Raw genomic sequence first — 19,093 nt, 5'->3', positions numbered from 1 at the left:
ATCGTGGTAGTAAAATAAATAAACAAATAACCGGTTTCTTATTATGTTAAGTAGATCTGGCATCGCCTTGTTAAGCTGCGCATAGAAGTTGCCCATCGTCGCAGAGCAAATGAACAGCGGCACATGTGTTTTAAAAATCTCAAGACGTGACAGCTAAAACCCTACGCCGTGCGTATTATAAATTATTTTGTTTATAAATGTGTGTGGAATATTTAAATTTTTTTAAACTTTAATAGTTTTTTCATCAAAGTTATTGATTATAACTCAAGCATTTTATTTCGACTCACCTGTTTCTGTGTCTGAACGATTTTCAACCACATAATTTTCTATTAAATTTTAATTAAATACGTAGAAAGTAACGAAAAATTTAACAAAATATTAAATAAGTTAATATCCAACTTTAATGGATTTCATTAAGCATTTATATGCATACTGAATCACTTGTAAATATTTTTTATATTTATATTAATTAGACTAAAAATTTCCCAGGCTGCCTGAATTTCCTACAAACCTCATTTGTGTGATCGAACATATTGTGCATCCCTGATAAAAAGTATATTTCAATTTATTTTCAAATTTTGCTCAACTTAGGAATTGCTTTTATCTGTATTCCTTAACAAAAATTTAATATGTTTTGTTTGTTTAAAACTTCACATCAATTTTGTTGTTGAAAGTTTGACTTAATTTTTTATCATTTTACTAAAAATATGCTTTAAATAAAATTATTTTTTTAAACAAAAATATAGATTGTCTTAAATTTTTTCATAAAAGTAAACATTGAGATAAGAATACCTGATTGGTAACTAATTTTATGTTAAAAGGACAGACTAAGAGAAGTAGTGTAAGGTTTACTATAAGTTTAGTTTAATTTATTATATTTAAAGCAATATATATTTTAAAGATCTTCTTTATTTTAGCTTTAGAATTCCACAGACATGCAAGGGTCTTTAGTTTTAGATGATGGAACTGTTTATAAAGGGACCATATTTGGTGCTGAAAAGCCTGTTTCTGGAGAAATTGGTAAATTCAAAAAATTATATACCTATATCATGTTGAGTTTGTTTTTATAAAATTAGCTTGCTAATTATTTGTTATACCAAATTATTGTAATGTTTACGATACCAGGGGTCTGTTCAGGCCAAATTTATTACCGTTTAGCGGTACCTTCACAAATTCAACTTTAAGAGAAACAAAATTACTTTTCTTAAACTTTTATTTTTGTATCCCGTAGGAAGCGATAAATCCATATTTATACCATATTTTTGTGTTGGTTTTTTAATTTTCACAAATTATGTCTAAATTTTCACAAATAGGTACCTCTCAGAAAAACCTAGACAGACCCCTGGATAGTAAATCATGTAAGGCTTTGCTGTAAAAGAATAGGTGTTATGTATCTAAATGTGAAAACATTGTAAAATGTACAGCAATGATCTCCCTAAGTGCTTTTTTTTGCCCTTTGATCCCAATTAATGCACCCTTTTGCCCTTTTTGTAATAGTAAGCTGGCATCCCTTAAAAACACTGCCTTTTTATTCATATTCTGTTTTGAAACAATTTATTTGTTGTTTTTAATTAATAATTATACATTAGTAAAACTACCTGTGTTTATAGGTTTGATTCTGATTACTATTACAAATATTTAGTTAGGATTATTCTCAACTGGTTAAACTTTTATAAGAATCTTTTTTTTTGGAAGGGGGGAGATATTAATTTTTTAAGNTTTTTTTTTTTTTTTTTTTTTTTTTTTTTTTTTTTTTTTTTTTTTTTTTTTTTTTTTTGCTAGTTTTTCTGCTAGCTTTTTGAAAAATATATAGGCAGAAAAATCGACTTTTAGCATTTGTTTAATTATTTTTATAAACTACAAATTTTCCCCTTATTTTGATAATGAAAGAGAATTACCATTTGAAATATACTCATAAAATAGAATGATTGGATAACTTAAAAATTATTGAACATAAAATTCAGTTGTTACATAATATTCAGTTATTATACATTTGGATAAATATTTACAATGTTGAGTACCCTTTCGAAACTCAAAGTGCCCTTTTCAGAGAGTAAAGCGCCCTGCCCTTTTTTTTTATTCGTTGCGAGAACTCTGTGTATAGTTGGTAACATCACAAAATGGGATTTTAAGAATGTTCATTCGTAATTAAAGAAGAATGACAGAAAAACAAAGTATATAATATTTTTCTAAATGAAAATTTTGCAGCTTTTTGAATGCAATCAATAATATATGCTTTATGAATTTAAAAAATAATGTCTGTAATTAAATATAAACTATTGCTAGTTTTAAACTTATTTTTATGCAAAAATTATATATATTTTTTATTCTGAGCTAGTTATCTTGCATTTTTAATTCTTAAATAAATCTTTGAACTACATATGTTTTAAGCCTGTTTTGTCTAAAAAAAAAAGGGTTTCTTTAAAAAAATATCCAAAAGGTAAAAGATTTGAACTTTTATAATTTCAACATTTTGTAATTTTATTTTTACAATTACTGAATTTTGCAGTTTTATTACTGTAATTTCTATATTTTTTTCTTTTGCTCGAATAATTGAATAAGATAATCAAATAAAGAAAAGTGGATAAATAAGTTAACAAGTATGGTGAGAGTTAAGTGATAACTTCAGTTGTGCAAGATGTCTGGAAAAAAGAAGAAATAGATTTCCTAACATATGGTTGAAATGATACGAGAAAGGTAATTAGTTATTCAGGTATAAATTTTTAGATGGTGGAATGAAATGATGATTAACCACAGAACTGATTTCTTTTTCAAACTATGAATTTATTCATAGAAATTAAGATTAGTGGTTGCAGGGCAGTGATGAATGATTTTGGCAAGCAAAAACTCAATCCTATGATTAAGAATTTCAGTTCTGCAGGGTGATGGAAAACCATTTAATATGGCAATTTTGAAAAAAAAAATTTTATAAATTTTTATATTTCTGACAGATTACAGCTCCAATTTAAAATTTTTTGCATTTTTTGTGGAAAAATATAATATTAAAGGTCTAAAATATTTAAATTTAAGTTATTTCTTTTTAATAACTTGTAATTAGAAAGATATATATATAAATATTGTGTATTTCATTTCTCTTAAATTATATTTTTTTTAGTTTATTTAATGTTTAATTATAATTGTAGTTTTGTTAAAGTTAGCAACAGTAAATTATTTTGGAGTCCAATGATGGTAATTAGCTCATAATCTGGCTCAGTAATTTCCATAAACAAATCGTTTCTTTATTTTTGAGCTTTAATTCCAACATAAAGATAGGAAAATGATCGAACACAAATTGAAAAGTAATAGTAACCGAATACACTTAAAAATACATTCAAAATAGAAGTGAAAATATTAGAATTGCCTAACACCCGATTGTGACTAGTTAAACTACCAATTAAAATCTCTACACAAAAATTACTATAAAAAATATCCGAAATAAAATTTTTGGAAAAAAGATTATGTCCAAAAGGAAAGAAAAACTTAGTGAATGTAAAAGAAACAAAAGGTAATTTGCAACTTAACCAAACTTGCACTTCAGATTTTAAATTTGGAAAAATTGCTAGGTCAGTTAAATTTTAAAAATTAAAGACTGAATTTAAATTTTAAAACTTAATTTAACTATGAAAATTAATGATGGGATTGCCTTGCTTATGAATCAATTTATACTTCGTGAATATTTAGGGAGCACAGTCTAATTTTTGAAAGAATTGTGAATACATTTTATTCTTTTATGAAGCACAATGTTTCAAAGTTTAATGGAATAAATTTTATGGACGAAATTGGATGTTAATCTGAAAGTTAACAATTATATTTTTAAATTTTTTCAGTATTCCAGACAGGAATGGTTGGATACCCAGAATCTTTGACAGATCCTTCCTATCATGCACAAATTTTAGTCTTGACTTATCCTTTGATTGGAAATTATGGTATTGGACCAGAAGAAAGAGATGAACATGGTATATTGAAATGGTTTGAATCAGAGAAAGTTTGGGCTGCTGGATTAGTTGTTGGAGAATTGAGTGAAAAACACAGTCACTGGAGTGCTTCAGAATCTTTAAATGATTGGTTGAAAAGAAATGGTGTACCAGGAATTCAAGGTATTAGTTTATTACATTGATGATTTAAACTATTATTTTTCATTTTGAAATCATAAAAGTCTATATTTTCACTAATGATGTTGCCAAAACATAAAATTTTCTGTTTATGACATCTGCACTGCAATGCAAGATTGTTAATCTGTTGATAGTTTTTGAAGATTAAAGAATGCATATCTTTAAACAACTAAACTTATAAAGAAATTTTTTTTTTGTTGTTGATTCATACTGATGCAATCTATTAAATTGGTTTTTAATTGTGTAGGGTCTAACCTACCATAACAAAGTATCCATAGGTCAAGTAAAGGAAATAGTTCATAAAAATAACAAGTTTTTTATTTAAATGAAAAATAATAACGAAATACAATAAGCACGAGAGCTTATGGAAAATTAATACAAAGTGAGCTGGGGGAACGGAGCTGCCGCTACTGGCGAAACTCAAACTTGCCAACAAATTGCAATATGAAAGAGAAATAAATTTTTAGTTTTAATTTTCATTACACATGAATACCTACTGTGAATCTTCTTATTTTGTCTATTTAGTTTATAACTTAATATCAATTTTTGAAAATGAATAATTTTTGAAAATGAATAATTTTGAAGGCTATTCTAATATTTTTTTTTTTTATATATTTCATTAAAAAGTATATCCCCACAAAATGAAACATAATAAGTTTTCAAAGAATTTCAACTAGTAAGGAATTACTATTTTTAAAAGAATATATCAATAATTTATTATTCTTAGAATATATTCTTAAAGGAATGTAGAATGTATTCTTAATATATATTCTTAGACTATATTCTTAAAAGTATTATTAAAGATCAACTTGAAAATAATTTAACTATAATAAAATGGCTTCCAATATTATAAATCATTACAAAAGTAGGGCTGCTTCTATACTATAAACAATGTTCTTCATGTATCAGCCTGTGAATAATTCTGGTTCTATCTAGTTTGTGATACATCATTCAAAAATAAGAAAAGGGTTCTCTAGAACAAAAAGCAGCAGTTAATATTTTTTCAAAGAAAAAAAAAACAATGCTTGGAAAGCACAGTGTTAGAAACTTGTGGTGAAGCATGGCTGAGTGGTGAAACATGTCTGAGATAATTTAAATACAATACTTAGTTTAGTTATTATGCACAGGAGGTAGGTCTGGCAACTTCAGCATCAGAATTTTCTCTGTCAATTCCACATCTTGACTAGAGATTGAGGTGGTCAGGGACTTATCTGTCTGTTTTCTGAAATTCTGAATAAAAATTTCTTATATTTTTAAATTACATTTTGTTCATTATTTTTAGAAATTTTTATTTGATTTTATTTAGTATTTATCTTTTTTAATATTTATATTGTAAGTTGTGCCATGTTGTCAGCTGCGTTCTAAAATAATGATTGAAAAATTTTAGGTATTGATACACGTGACTTAACTAAGAGAATACGCAGTAAGAAAAATGGATGCTTAGGGAAGGTATTTGTTATTTGGTTATTTAAAATTACTCTTGTTAATTCTATTTAAATAAAATTTTTATTGTTATTGGTTTTTACTTTTACACGAAAAGAGGATGGATTTTCTTTTAATAACTAAGCAATAAAATGGCAAAGAAATTTATACTTTGTTAAGAAATGACTAATTTAATGTGATTTAAAATATGATTTCTGAGTCACAAATAATATTAATTAGTAATATTTTATTTCATTCATTATTTGAGTAATGAATAAACTCAATATTGACAAGATCTTATTTTGTATTAAAAAAAACTTTATATTTTTTAACAGTCAAATTTTGGTTATTGCATTTAAATAACTAGTTTAGTGTAGGCATTTTAATAGGAATTAAAATAGTATTCTCTATAAAATAGCAAACCGCACTTTATGTATTGGTTATTATAATAAGGAGTCACATTCCCCCTAAAATTCCTAAAACTTTTCAGAATCTTTAAAATTTTTAAAAATGCTCTAAAATTTTGCTGGTGTTCTTAAAAAACAGAAATTTTACATAAAATAACTTAAATCTCCCTATCTTTTAATGCACTTTATTATTGTTTTTTTAAAATACACTGAGAATAAATACCTAACATAAATACCTGCATTCTGTTTCCGAGAAACGGAATTGAGTATTTTTTTCTTTCTTTCTTTTTTCGTTTTACTTTAATTGATTTTTCAAATCGTTGATAGTTTTTAGGATGCTTTATAATTNAATAACTTAAATCTCCCTATCTTTTAATGAACTTTATTATTGTTTTTTAAAATACACTGAGAATAAATACCTAACATAAATACCTGCATTCTGTTTCCAAGAAACGGAATTGAGTATTTTTTTCTTTCTTTCTTTTTTCGTTTTACTTTAATTGATTTTTCAAATCGTTGATAGTTTTTAGGATGCTTGATAATTGTAAGTAAAGTTACAATTTTACTAACAGAAATATAATTTTTATGGATGTGTAAAAAAATTTTATAGTTTGACTAAATTTAATTTAGATAACATTTTTTAAAATTTTTTTATTTCAGATTATTTTAGATGATAAGCCATTTGATTTCGTTGATCCAAATACCAGAAATCTGGTTGCAGAAGTATCAATTAAGGTTAGTTTAAAAGTTTTTTTTTTAATTATATGTTTTTCAAAGATAACAATTTTTTTAACAACATATTAAAATATTGAAATATTTCAGCAACCAAAAATATATAACCCTGGTGGATCACCAAAAGTACTCTTTGTTGACTGTGGGATGAAAAATAATCAGTTGCGATGTTTATTACAAAGGGGTGCTGCTGTTCAAGTTGTACCATGGGATCATCCTCTGCAACTTGACAGTGAGTATTTTAACATAATACTAATTATAATTGGACAATATCATAATTTTAATTAAATAATTGTGCCAATTTAATGGAATTTAATTTTATGAAGAGCTTATAAATATTTTTCTTTTATTAAAATACTATTTTGCTAGTTTTTATCGCTAACAATTAAATGTTATTTTTATTAGCTATTAAGAAAATATTTTCATTGAAAAATTTTTAAAAAAATTTGTTCTTTTTTACAAGCAATATTGACTGTATATATATTATTCTTAACTTATTTTAGATTATTATTAATGTATATATTATTGCAATATTTTTAATATAACTGTTCTAGTTTTTATTGCATTTGTTATTCTTTAGATTGTAGTTAGAATTTTTTTCTTACTCTGCTAAATATATTTAAAATTCTAATTTAATGCCATGTTAGTGCTAACTATACCAATGTTATGTTTTTTCTTTATGTTTAAAGTAGTTTTTTTTTCCTTCGTTAAAGAAAATTACTGTAAGTTGTTTTTGTTTTTCCAGAGAATTAGTTTTATTTGAGGATTTTTTTAATTATCACTAACTTAGAATTTTTTTTACTTGTGGCTTGTAGAATTACTTATATAACTGACTTAAGCATACTAAACGTAAACCAAGTGTTAGTATTTTTATTAATAAAGTTAATTAAAAAAGATGCGCAAATATCTTATTTGAAATAGCTGCCTTAGCTATTCAATATATAGAGAATTTAGTCTTACATATTTCCTAGTTTCAAAATATTCCCTGTAGAATCTTTTTGTTATAAGATATTTATCTTTTAACAAATTCATTGTTATTGCAAATTAATTTCAATGAATAATTTTTTGTTCATGGAAGATATATTTTAAGTATATTTTATCATTTAAGATTTTGATGGTTTGTTTCTGAGCAATGGTCCTGGAGATCCTAGTATGTGCAACTCAACTGTCCAGAACATCAAGAAATTGCTTATTCCTGGGAGTAAACCAATATTTGGCATTTGCTTAGGACATCAACTTTTATCCATTGCAGCTGGTGCCAAAACTTATAAGCTGGAGTATGTTATTATTATTATTTTTAATCTATAGTAGTAGTGGTTCCTAAAAGGTGTTCCACAGAATCCCAGGGTTCTGTGGAAGGATGACAAGGGTTCCGAAAATTTTTATTTTTCATTTCATGTCTTGGTTATTTTTTTAATGAAGATTTTTAATTAAGTAACAGTAAAAAAAAATTAAAATTTAAAAAAAAAAAACATTTTTCTAATAACGAAAAAATTATGAGACATACCTTTATAAGAAATTATATTAGTGTTTTCCATTGAATTTTTTAATTTAAAACAAATTGACAAAATATAATAATATAATAAAAATTATTTTACCCAGGCAATTATATTCTCAATGTTTATTACAGTTCAATTTCATTTTAACAAAAACCATGAGTCAGCTTTATTCGTTTTTAGCTTATGCATAGACTAGATGCCGCTCCTGGCCTGCAACATCAACTGTCTGATATAAAACTCACTTTCAAGTCAGATATTAATTTCTCTCTTCACATTAAATGTTTCTTAAAATATGTAATATGTATTGTTCAGATGCTGACAGCAAGGAATTTTATTTATTTAGTTACAGTTGTTACTGAAGAAGGTTAGTCCTTTAGGGTTTCATGGTAAAAAAAATGGGAACTAATGATCTATAGTGTCAAAATACAGAATGGAAAATGGAAATTCTTTTGATTCTGAGTTTCTGCACTTTACAAGGTGTTTTATGGTACCAAAAATGTGTGTCTGTTTATTTAAAATTATTTATGTTTGTTTTTTCAAATTTGTTTAGTTTTATTCACAGTTAAATTTGTCTACCATTTAAAATTTTGTTATGTGATTTAATATTAATCTGTTTATTACTTGCAGGTATGGTAATAGAGGCCATAATCAACCTTGTATTTTGCTGGACACTAAACGTTGTTGCATAACTTCTCAAAATCATGGATTTGCAGTTGATGCTAGTTCATTGACACAAGATTGGCTTCCTTTATTTACAAATGCAAATGATAAAACAAATGAAGGAGTTTATCATAAAAAATTACCATTTTTTAGGTTTGTATTTACAGGTGCAAATTTTAGTTATTGAATTATGATTACTGATATTGACTTCATTTTATTTTATTCACCATTTAGTTTTACTAGTATGAATTTTATTTATTTAATGTCAGCATATCTTTCAAATTGTTTCTTTGTTATTAATGTTATTTGTTATTATAAAGTCATTTAAATTGACTATTGAATTATTTGACTTGCTCTAAATCAGAAATGACTTTTTTTTATTAGAAGCAGATTTTTACATCCAAATATTAGAATTTATTAATCAAAATATCTGCTCTCAACATTAAGCAAATTTTCTCTTAATTTGCAATTTAGTTTGGGTTCTCTCACAGCCAATCATCACACTTACTTACATCTTAAGAAAAGGTCAGTCTCACCTATGACATGAAGTTCTATAGTTCAGGGACACTAACTTTCTGCCCTGCATCCTGGAAAATGATTTAATGGTGTGCCTAAAATTGTACTTGTCCCTGAATCTGCCTTTGACCGTTTCTGGTGTTAAAAAATGTCTTCAGTGAATGTAATTGAATGAAAGTAATTTAAATTGAACTCTTGCATGCTGCCTAGTGGCATGCATGCTATAGGTTCACAATCTCTACTTTAAATAATTCAGCAGTACACATTTGTTTTGCCATAACATTTGTCAACCAGCCATGATGAAATAAAGTACATATTAATGGAGCAATTCAGCAAGCCAAGCTTTGAGGAATCGAATACATTTGAACACAACTTTGAAACAATTGTTCAATGTTTAATAATTGTTTTTAAAATTTCTATTATTATTTGTATGTATGCATGCTGTGAAAAAAGCAATCAAATTATGGTTATTAAGTATGCTAGTGCCTATAAATACTATTATTTAATGACTATGTTTGTTACTTTATTACTTTCCAACCATATTTATTAACCCATTCAGCTTTGCATCCTCTTTTAGAAATCCAACTATACGTTTTATTTTTCTAAAAGCCATACTTACGTTTTGGAATAACCTTCCAAACTAAAAGTGGCTGATACTTGTTTAAAAGAGCTGCGGAAATGTTCATTGCTATTACTAAGGGTTAAAAATCAGTGATCAAACTATGCCTATTCATAATACATTTTGGTCTAGTTTACAGGAAAGGAGATTTCCAATCAAGGTGCTATTACACTGATTTAGGCAACTAGTCATGCTCTGTAACTCCGAACCAGTTAAAAAAATGATATCTTTTATTTCTTAGAAAGGCACACATTTGGGTTTAAAAATTTTCTCTTGTTTTATAATTTTTCTAGTTGACATTAATTATTAAAATTTTTTTTGTAGTGTGCAATTTCATCCGGAGCATTGTGCTGGTCCTCAAGATTTAGAGTTTTTATTTGACCTCTTTGTTGATCTTATGCTAGATCATAAAAGAAATGTGAAAGGGTTGGTATTTTTTGTGTTTTCCATTTATATATATGTAAGATTGCATGATCATAATTTGTATAATTGTTATAGTTTATGCTGTTAATTTTTTAGTTCAAATAAAAAAATTGTAAAATTGTAAATTCATTGTTTTTTTGTTGTTGTGGAATTTATCTCATTGATTAAATTTAATTCCAGACTAAGAATAGACGACAGAATTAAAATGTTCTATCAGAATCAGACCATGCTGATGGAAGAATATGATCCCTTTATATGCGAAGCAAAGCAGGGTGATTTTAAAAGTCCTGGTAAAAGGAAGAAAGTGATTATTCTTGGATCAGGTGGTCTCTCAATTGGGCAAGCTGGAGAATTCGATTATTCAGGCTCACAGGTTCGTTTTTCTTCTTTGTTAAATTCACTATTCATATTAAAGAGCCTTACAGGGTATCCGTGCACCTGGAAAGTCAAGAAAAGTCATGAATTTTGGTATTGAACAAAATTTGTCATGAAATGTCATCATTTGAACTATTTTTTTTAAAAAAAAATCTTGGATTTAGGTCACTGAAAAATCATGGAAATAGGTCACCGAATTTTCAGAATGGATTTTACCCCTCCCCCTAATTTCATGGTGTTCTGAATATCTGAATTTGTAACAAAATCCCCACTCACAGTCATGTTTTATTAAAATATAAAATGTTTTTGTCATGTACTTAAAAAATTATGGTGTTCTTTCAAAGAATGAAAGAAAAAACATCATTTCTGGAGTGAACTTTTAAACTTCTGTGATTTCAGAATTTTTTTTATTTTATCAATTTGAAATTCTAGCTGAAGCAAGCCAGTCATTGGCGAATGTTTTTTTAATTCCAAAATGAGAACATAAAAATTGTGAGTATTTCTTTCCTTTCCAATGAACAAGAAAAGTATCTTTAGATTATAATTCTGCAGAAAAAAAGGAAAAAAAATTATTTGCTTTTGTATTTTTTTCAGCTATTTTATTGTTTCTACACTTTTTTTCCTCTGTTTTTTTTAAATTGAAAATCTGTAATTATAAAGATGCAGAGTATAACTGTTTTGGTTACATCTATCATTTCAATTAATGTTATTATAATGCTTTTTAAATTTATTGTTCTGTTTTTGTCGGGAGAAAATAGTAACTTCGTGAAGTCATGAAAAGTTCTTGGAATTAGTCGTGGAAAGTCATCAATTTGAAAATCTAAAATATAACAGATACCTTGACCATATCTTTCTTTAACGTGAGGTTCTGTGATTGCTTTGAATTGATTGGTCATACTGAACCACATATGTGCTATTGTCTGTTATTCAATTTAACATAAGAAAGCTAAGTATCTCCTGAGTAAAATAATGATAGAAATTAGTTGACTTTGACTTCTTTTTTATTTTTAACATTTATAAATAATTTTAACTCTGAAAATCTGCATAATAAAACATTCTATTATAATGAGCTAGAAGTTAAAGAAAAATATTTAAATTAATTGAAGAGTGAAATAAATTTGTTTTCCACCTTATGGGTATGGTTAACAAATTTATAATAATATTTGTAATAAATGATATGTTTAAATTGTTGATTTCTTGGATGTATTCATCTATTCATTCAGAGTAATTGAAGTTGTAAAATTATCTTTTCAACAAAGGTTAGTTAAATGTTTTCAAAAATAGTGAATGCATTTTAAAAGTAAATTAATCAAAATTATTAAGCTTAAAATATTGTATAAGATTATAAAAGTTTTGAAATAGTATTTAATTTAAAATGTTGATTAATTGATAAAACTTTTTAAAAAAATTATAGTTATTTATTATAACGTTTGGTTTAACATAACTTAATTTCTAATGGAATCAAACTTTAAATTATTTTTATTACATTTCATTATCAATTAAAACAGAATCAAAAATAAATTGCAATCGTAAGAATATATTTATTAAATATAATATCTATGTATTATCATATATCACCCTTTTTTTTAAATACTAATACTGTTTAAAAATAATGTCAATTGAACTAAATTTTTTTTTCTTATGGAAAGAATCATGTGATTTAAATGATACCTGTCCTGTCAGTATGGAATCAGTATATTTTTGGAGATGAAATATGACTTAATACTTTACCTATGTTATAGAGATTTTCAGAATATAGTAATGCTTTCTAATTTTTTTAAAAAAAAGAAAAATTATAATTAGGCTTAAAAATACTCTTATGCTGAGGACAAGCAAAAAAAAATTCCTAGTAACACAAGCCAAATAACTTGATAGCTAATAAAAAAATCTCTTGAATAAATTCAACAAAGCTGCTTTGTAGATTCAATTTTTTGATAAATGACCTGTGGGTTATCTTGATGATCCTTAAGTCACTGTCCTGTCTTCTTAGCTTAATTATGTTAAAAATAAAGGGCTTATATATATATATATATATAAAAGGATTGAAAATAAAGGGCTAATATTGCATCACAAACCAAATATGTGTCGCTCTAGACAACTAATAAGAGCCAGGAAAAAGGTGTCTGTTCCAATTATTCAATTGATTAATTATTATTAATAAATAGTGCAACATGTAATGTATGCTGAATTATCTCACCATTTTAATTTATACCTTACTGTTTAATTGAATATGATTAATTTCTTTTATAAAAAAAGGTTTCAAAGTGCTAATTATAGTTTTATGTATGACTGAAATAATGTGGTTTGAAACATTCTTTTTACTGAATTATTTTTCAGGCAATAAAAGCTTTAAAAGAAGAAAATATCTTAAGTGTCCTTATTAATCCAAATATTGCTACTGTTCAAACATCTCCTGGGTTAGCAGATAAAGTCTATTTCCTACCAATTACTAGTCATTATGTTACTGAAGTAAGTGATAGATTATTATTTATTTTTGAAGGTTAAATTTTTAATTCAACAAAATCTAATTTTATTTGCAAAAATAAAATAAAAAGTAATGCTGTTTAGAATGTAGCTAAATATTATGATAATTTAAAAGCTAATTTGCTTGCTTTTAAGTGCATATTCCTTTTCACTCTTAATTGGAGCATAAGGTTTTTATCATGGCTTTCCATCTCACTCTATTTGTTGCCAGATATTTTGCCTGTCTCCATGTCTTTTTCTATATTTTTCAATTCGTTTACAATCGTCCTTCGCCAAGTATTTTTAGGTCTTCCTCTTTTTCTATCGCCCTGAGGGTTCCAATCGGAAACTTAAATTACTTTAAATTTTTCAGGTTTGCATGGAACATGACTAATCTATTTATGTTTTTTAATTTCCTGATCAATCAGTTTAGTTTCGCTTTTTTAAAGTTTTCTGCAATACAAATTTTATGGAACCACTTCATAGGCAGGATTCTTCTTAAACAGTTGTTAATAAAGACATGAAGTTTTTTCTTGTTATTTTTATTGCAGTGCCATGTCTCGAATCCATATAGGACAGATTTAGAAATTTACTTCATCTGACCACTCCCAACATAGATAACAGAAGGCTTAATTATTGCAGGGAAAACTAAAACTTAGAAAACTACTGCTTGAAAAGAAGTCATTTTTAAGCAAAGGGTTTTACACTTTACACGTGGCATTATACCACAAAATTGGATGAAATTTTTTCTGTGGAATTAGGAAATAAAATCTGCAAACTTGATGAGCATGCATAGCTGCCAAGTGTACAGATTTTATCAGAACGGTTCCGATTTTTATGCCTTGTTCCGATAATACGATTTTGGGTCAAAATGTTCCGATTTTTCATCACAGCGTAATTTTTTCTTTTACTCTATAAAGCGATCCATGTCCGATTGGCGAAATCCAATCAAGTCGCGTTATCACTTAGCTACATTCGTATATTTGATGACCTATGTACAGGTCGCTTCACAGACACCAAGAGGAAATTTTAGCTTCCTGACTCTTTGTCTTTTACTTGCAACTGTACCGGTGTTGAATGTTTACTCGGAACGCATTTCTTCGATTTGAGTTTAGCTTTGAATGTTTTTCCAGGTGGTAATCTGAAAAAATGTCAAAAATTCGGCGAAGTCAGTGTTTTTGCGACAATTATAGTGAAGAATTTGATTTCATCAAAAAATCAAGAAAGGGGACATCATACGCGTTATGTATTGCTTGCAATACAGACATTAGTATAGCACATAGCGGAAAGTGTGATATCATTTCACACGGGAAAACAGCCAAGCATGCTACCTCATATACAAATATGAAAAAGTCGGCAAAAATTTCCGATTTTGTGTCGTCCACTATTGATCTACAATCAATTAGAAGCGAACTATTGTTCACAGGATTTCTTCTTGAACACAATATTCTGTTAGTTGCTGCGGACCATGCATCAAAGTTGTTTTGTGCGATGTTTCCAAAAAATAAGACTGAGTTTAGGGGTAGCATGAATGCGTCTACTTTGCAGGCAATTTTGATTTACCAAGTCCCAAATGATTCAGCCTTGTTATAGACAAGTGTTTCATGAAAAGTTTTTAAAATCAGCCAAATCTGCTACAACTGTAGCACTTAACAAGAATAATTGATTATTTTTTTTATATGTGTTTTATGTCACATATGCTTGAGTAATGATAAAATATTTTGTTTTTAAATATGTTTTAAATTACTAAAATCAGCTATCATTTCTGTTTAATTAGTTTGCTGAATAAGAATAATAATCAGAAATCTTGTCAATTGATATGTATTATAATCAATAATAATTGTTACATTAAATCTTATACAGTTACAATTATGCAAACATTTAGTGTAAAGAAGTAAACTTTAATGTCCCGACCGCATGACGTGTTCCTATTTTTTTCCCTGGCAGGTATGAGCATGTATTGACATCAATTTAAATAAGGGAAAATACTTTAATGTTCAGGGGAAATTTATTTTGTAATATTTCTGCTGATATGTTGAAAAAATTTTTTCTTGTTAATTCTCTTGTACTAGAACTTTAAGTTGCAATGCAAGCAATGAAAAAACATAAATATTATGAATGTGGGGGTGGGGAGGACATGGAGATGGAAACTGGAATTTTATAAAAAGAAGTAAATGTTGTTTCATGGCTAAATTGGCTGAATTTTAAAAAAAATATTTCACAAATTTTCGTCTCTAAACTTTCATTTTTAAGAGAAAACAGTTTTGACTCGTGTCAGTCTTTTAAATGGTATTGCAGTGTAACGTCCCATATTCGGACGTCCCTTTCCCGGAAGGGTCGATTTCCCGGACACATTTTAACAATCAAAATAAACAAACATCTCTCCATCATCCCCTTTCCTTTAAAAAAATAAAAAAAAAAATTTAAAAAAACGAAGTCTTTTGACACATTTTCTCTTTTCCGCATCAAACCCATAAATCACCAGAAAGGGGAAGTGAAGATCTACCAAGACCATTGAGTGACCGTTAGTGACGCTCCTCCCTTGGAATGTAGGAAAAAGAGGGAGATTTGTTTTCAAAAGACCGCAACTGAGTCCCCTCCCCCCCNTCGTTAAATTGTTTTATTATAAAAGGTTTCAAAGTGATAATTATAGTTTTTTGTTATATTGTGTGATTGAAATAATGTGGTTTGAAACATTCTTTTTACTGAATTATTTTTCAGGCAATAAAAGCTTTAAAAGAAGAAAATATCTTAAGTGTCCTTATTAATCCAAATATTGCTACTGTTCAAACTTCTCCTGGGTTAGCGGATAAAGTCTATTTCCTACCAATTACTAGTCATTATGTTACTGAAGTAAGTGATAGATTATTATTTATTTTTAAAGATTAAATTTTTAATTGAAAAAAATCTAATTTTATTTGCAAAAAAAAAAAAAAAAATAATGCTGTTTAGAATGTAGCCAGAGATGCCAACTGCTCCGGACACGCCAAAATACTTTAAAAAACGGTTAATAACTACAACTAAATTTTGCAAATATTTGACTAATTTTGCTTGCTTTTTAGAGTTTAGCGTGACATAACTATAATAAAGTGGTGATTTATATAAACCTACGAATTATTTAGAAATAGTGGTAGATAAAAATCTAATAAATTGAATTTATTCAACCAAGAATCACAATTAATAAACTACCACTTGAAAATATTTATTCGCTGTTCGGGGCAAGTTGGCATCTCTGTATAGCTAAATATTATAATTTAAAAGCTAAATTGCTTGCTTTTACATGCATACATATTTCTTTTCACTCCGAATTGGAGCATAGGGCTTCCGTCATAGCTTTCCATCTCACTTTATTTGTGGCCAGATATTTTGCCTATCACCATGTCTTTCCTATTTTTTTCAATTCGTTTACAATCGTCTTGCTCCAAGTATTTTTAGATCTTCCTCTTTTTCTATTGCCCTGAGGGTTCCAATCAGAAACTTAAATTACTTTAAATTTTTCAGATTTGCATGGAACATGACTAATCCATTTACATTTATGTTTTTTAATTTCCTGATCAATCAGTTCTGTTTTGCTTTTTTAAAGATTTCTGCGATACAAATTTTAAGGAACCACTTCATAGGCAGGATTCTTCTTAAACAGTTGTTCATAAAGACATGGAGTTTTTTCTTGTTATTTTCATCGCAGTGCCATGTCTCGAATCCATATAGGACAGATTTAGAAATTTACTTCGTCTGACCACTCCCAACATAGATAACAGAAGGCTTGATTATTGCAGGGAAAACTAAAACTTGGAAAACTACTGCTTGAAAAGAAGTCATTTTTAAGCAAAGCGTTTTACACTTTACACATGGCATTATACCACAAAATTAGATGAAAATTTTTTAATGGAATTAGGAAATAAAATCTGCAAACTTGATAAGCATGTATTGACATCAATTTAAATAAGGGAAAATACATTAATGTTCAGAGGAAATTTACTTTGTAATATTTTTGCTGATATGTTGAAAATTTTTTTTCTTGTTAATTCTCTTGTACTAGAACTTTAAGTTGCAATGCAAGCAATGAAAAAGCACAAATATTATGAATGTGGGAAGATAGAAACTGGAATTTTATAAAAAGAAGTACACGTTGTTTTATGGCTAAATTGGCTGAATTAAAAAAAAAATATTTCTCAAATTTTCATCTCTAAACTTTCATTTTTAAGAGAAAACAGTTTTGACTCATGTCAGTCTTTTAAATGGTATTATATACTTTGTGTTGAGCTGTATATTCTAATCTAAAATGGCAGACCAAAAATGGCTTTTATTTTGCTGAAAAAAAAATTATCTTAATTGCGTTGACAGGATTGGAAGCTTTATTTATTTCTGAAATTTGCCTTACAGAACCCTCTTTTCTTATTTTCAAGACAGTTAATTTCTATTTAAGAATCTTTAAAATGAAAACAGAAACTTTAGTTGCACATTTTTCTAGTATTCTCAGTCTAGTATTATTGAAATAGTTTAATATTATTGAGGTGAAAAAATATCTGTATTTGAAATGATCCAATGAAAGTTTTAAGAATTTATTTTACTATTTTGCATCACCGAAGCTTGGGTTTTATTCATATTTTTATTTGTCTATATTTTGTTATTACAATATTTCTAATTCTAAAGAGTATGTATAGTTTTGAAGAAAAGACCTGTTTCTTTCCTATATAATTTCATAGTTTTTATTTATGGAATTCAACGGAGGAAAGATCTATGTTCAGGATGAACATTTTTGACACTCATATATCTAAAAAGTTTAACAATTTCAAGTTTATAATACAGTTATGTTTTTACTTTGTTAACATTTCTTAATGTCTGAATTTTGAATATTTTTGATTTATTTACTATTTTTTTTATTTATCTAAAACAGTGTGGAATTAAGTACTTGTTTAAAACCAATTTCATCTTTTTAATACTTTTAAACTATTTTAGGTTATAAAATCAGAACGACCAGATGGAATTTTGTTGACATTTGGTGGTCAAACGGCTTTAAACTGTGGCATAGAGCTTCAAAGGCTTGGCATTCTAAAAAAGTATAATGTCAAAGTTTTAGGCACTCCTATTTCATCAATTGTCAACACAGAAGATCGAAAATTGTTTAATGAACAGCTTGTTTCTATTGGAGAGAAAGTTATACCTAATGCAGCTTGTACTAATGTTGAAGAGGTATGTTGTCAAAAAAGTTTAATTTTGTATTTTTGTTTAAAAAAAAACAAAAACATTATATTAATCTTTACTTACTTTTGATAACGTTCAATACAAATTGCCAGCTATTGTCGCTTGACAAAAACTCTTTTTTAATAGGCTGTTAAGTCTGCCAAAGAGATTGGCTATCCAGTTCTAATACGGACAGCTTATGCACTTGGAGGTCTTGGCTCTGGCTTTGCACACACAGAAGATAAATTAAGGCAATTAGTGACTCAAGCTCTTGCACGATCTCCTCAAGTTTTGATTGATAAATCTCTTAAAGGTTGGAAAGAAGTAGAGTATGAAGTAGTAAGAGATATGTATGATAACTGTATAACAGTAAGTATCTTTCTTTGCTGTAAAGACAAATCTAAGTAAATAAATAAATATTTATAAATAAAAATATGAAATGTGTAATCGGTTTTGAAAAGAATAGTTCATTCATTTTCCAATGACTATTTATGATTAATGATTTTTTTCTTCATCCTACGCATTACTGCATACTTATACCACACAGTATATGATGTGCATTTTACAAACACAAAAAAGGTCTGAATTATTTTTTTATGGATTTTATAACTGTCGTTGAACAGCCGACACAATTTCTGGGCTTACGACTACTAATGTTACGCTCTGTAGCCTTGTAACTTT

The 19,093-nt window shown here is 27.3% G+C and overlaps 1 protein-coding gene across 6 annotated transcripts in view; it reads left to right on the top strand.

The window, feature by feature from the left end:
* The window catches only part of LOC107440496 (carbamoyl-phosphate synthetase 2, aspartate transcarbamylase, and dihydroorotase rudimentary), a 64,827-nt gene that overhangs the window by 2,573 nt on the left and 43,161 nt on the right, over nt 1-19,093 (top strand). For 2 of the 6 annotated variants that reach the window (XM_043042642.1, XM_043042640.1), the window contains exons 1-13: nt 55-168; nt 918-1,020; nt 3,828-4,097; nt 5,500-5,561; nt 6,602-6,676; nt 6,764-6,905; nt 7,782-7,950; nt 8,800-8,985; nt 10,292-10,393; nt 10,571-10,763; nt 13,103-13,234; nt 18,188-18,421; nt 18,560-18,781. In XM_043042642.1, the coding sequence (XP_042898576.1) occupies nt 936-1,020; nt 3,828-4,097; nt 5,500-5,561; nt 6,602-6,676; nt 6,764-6,905; nt 7,782-7,950; nt 8,800-8,985; nt 10,292-10,393; nt 10,571-10,763; nt 13,103-13,234; nt 18,188-18,421; nt 18,560-18,781 (1,872 nt within the window). In that variant the 5' untranslated portion in view covers nt 55-168; nt 918-935. Of the gene's footprint in view, nt 1-54; nt 554-917; nt 1,021-3,827; nt 4,098-5,499; nt 5,562-6,601; nt 6,677-6,763; nt 6,906-7,781; nt 7,951-8,799; nt 8,986-10,291; nt 10,394-10,570; nt 10,764-13,102; nt 13,235-15,952; nt 16,082-18,187; nt 18,422-18,559; nt 18,782-19,093 lie in introns of those variants that run through there. The other 4 variants (XM_071177522.1, XM_071177521.1, XM_043042641.2 and 1 more) reach the window with 4 other exon arrangements.

This window comes from Parasteatoda tepidariorum, chromosome 2 (genome assembly GCF_043381705.1).
Source record: "Parasteatoda tepidariorum isolate YZ-2023 chromosome 2, CAS_Ptep_4.0, whole genome shotgun sequence".
Taxonomy (NCBI): domain Eukaryota; kingdom Metazoa; phylum Arthropoda; class Arachnida; order Araneae; family Theridiidae; genus Parasteatoda; species Parasteatoda tepidariorum.
The sequence above is the reverse complement of the archived record's forward strand: the minus strand, read 5'-3'. Positions and strand labels throughout refer to the sequence as shown.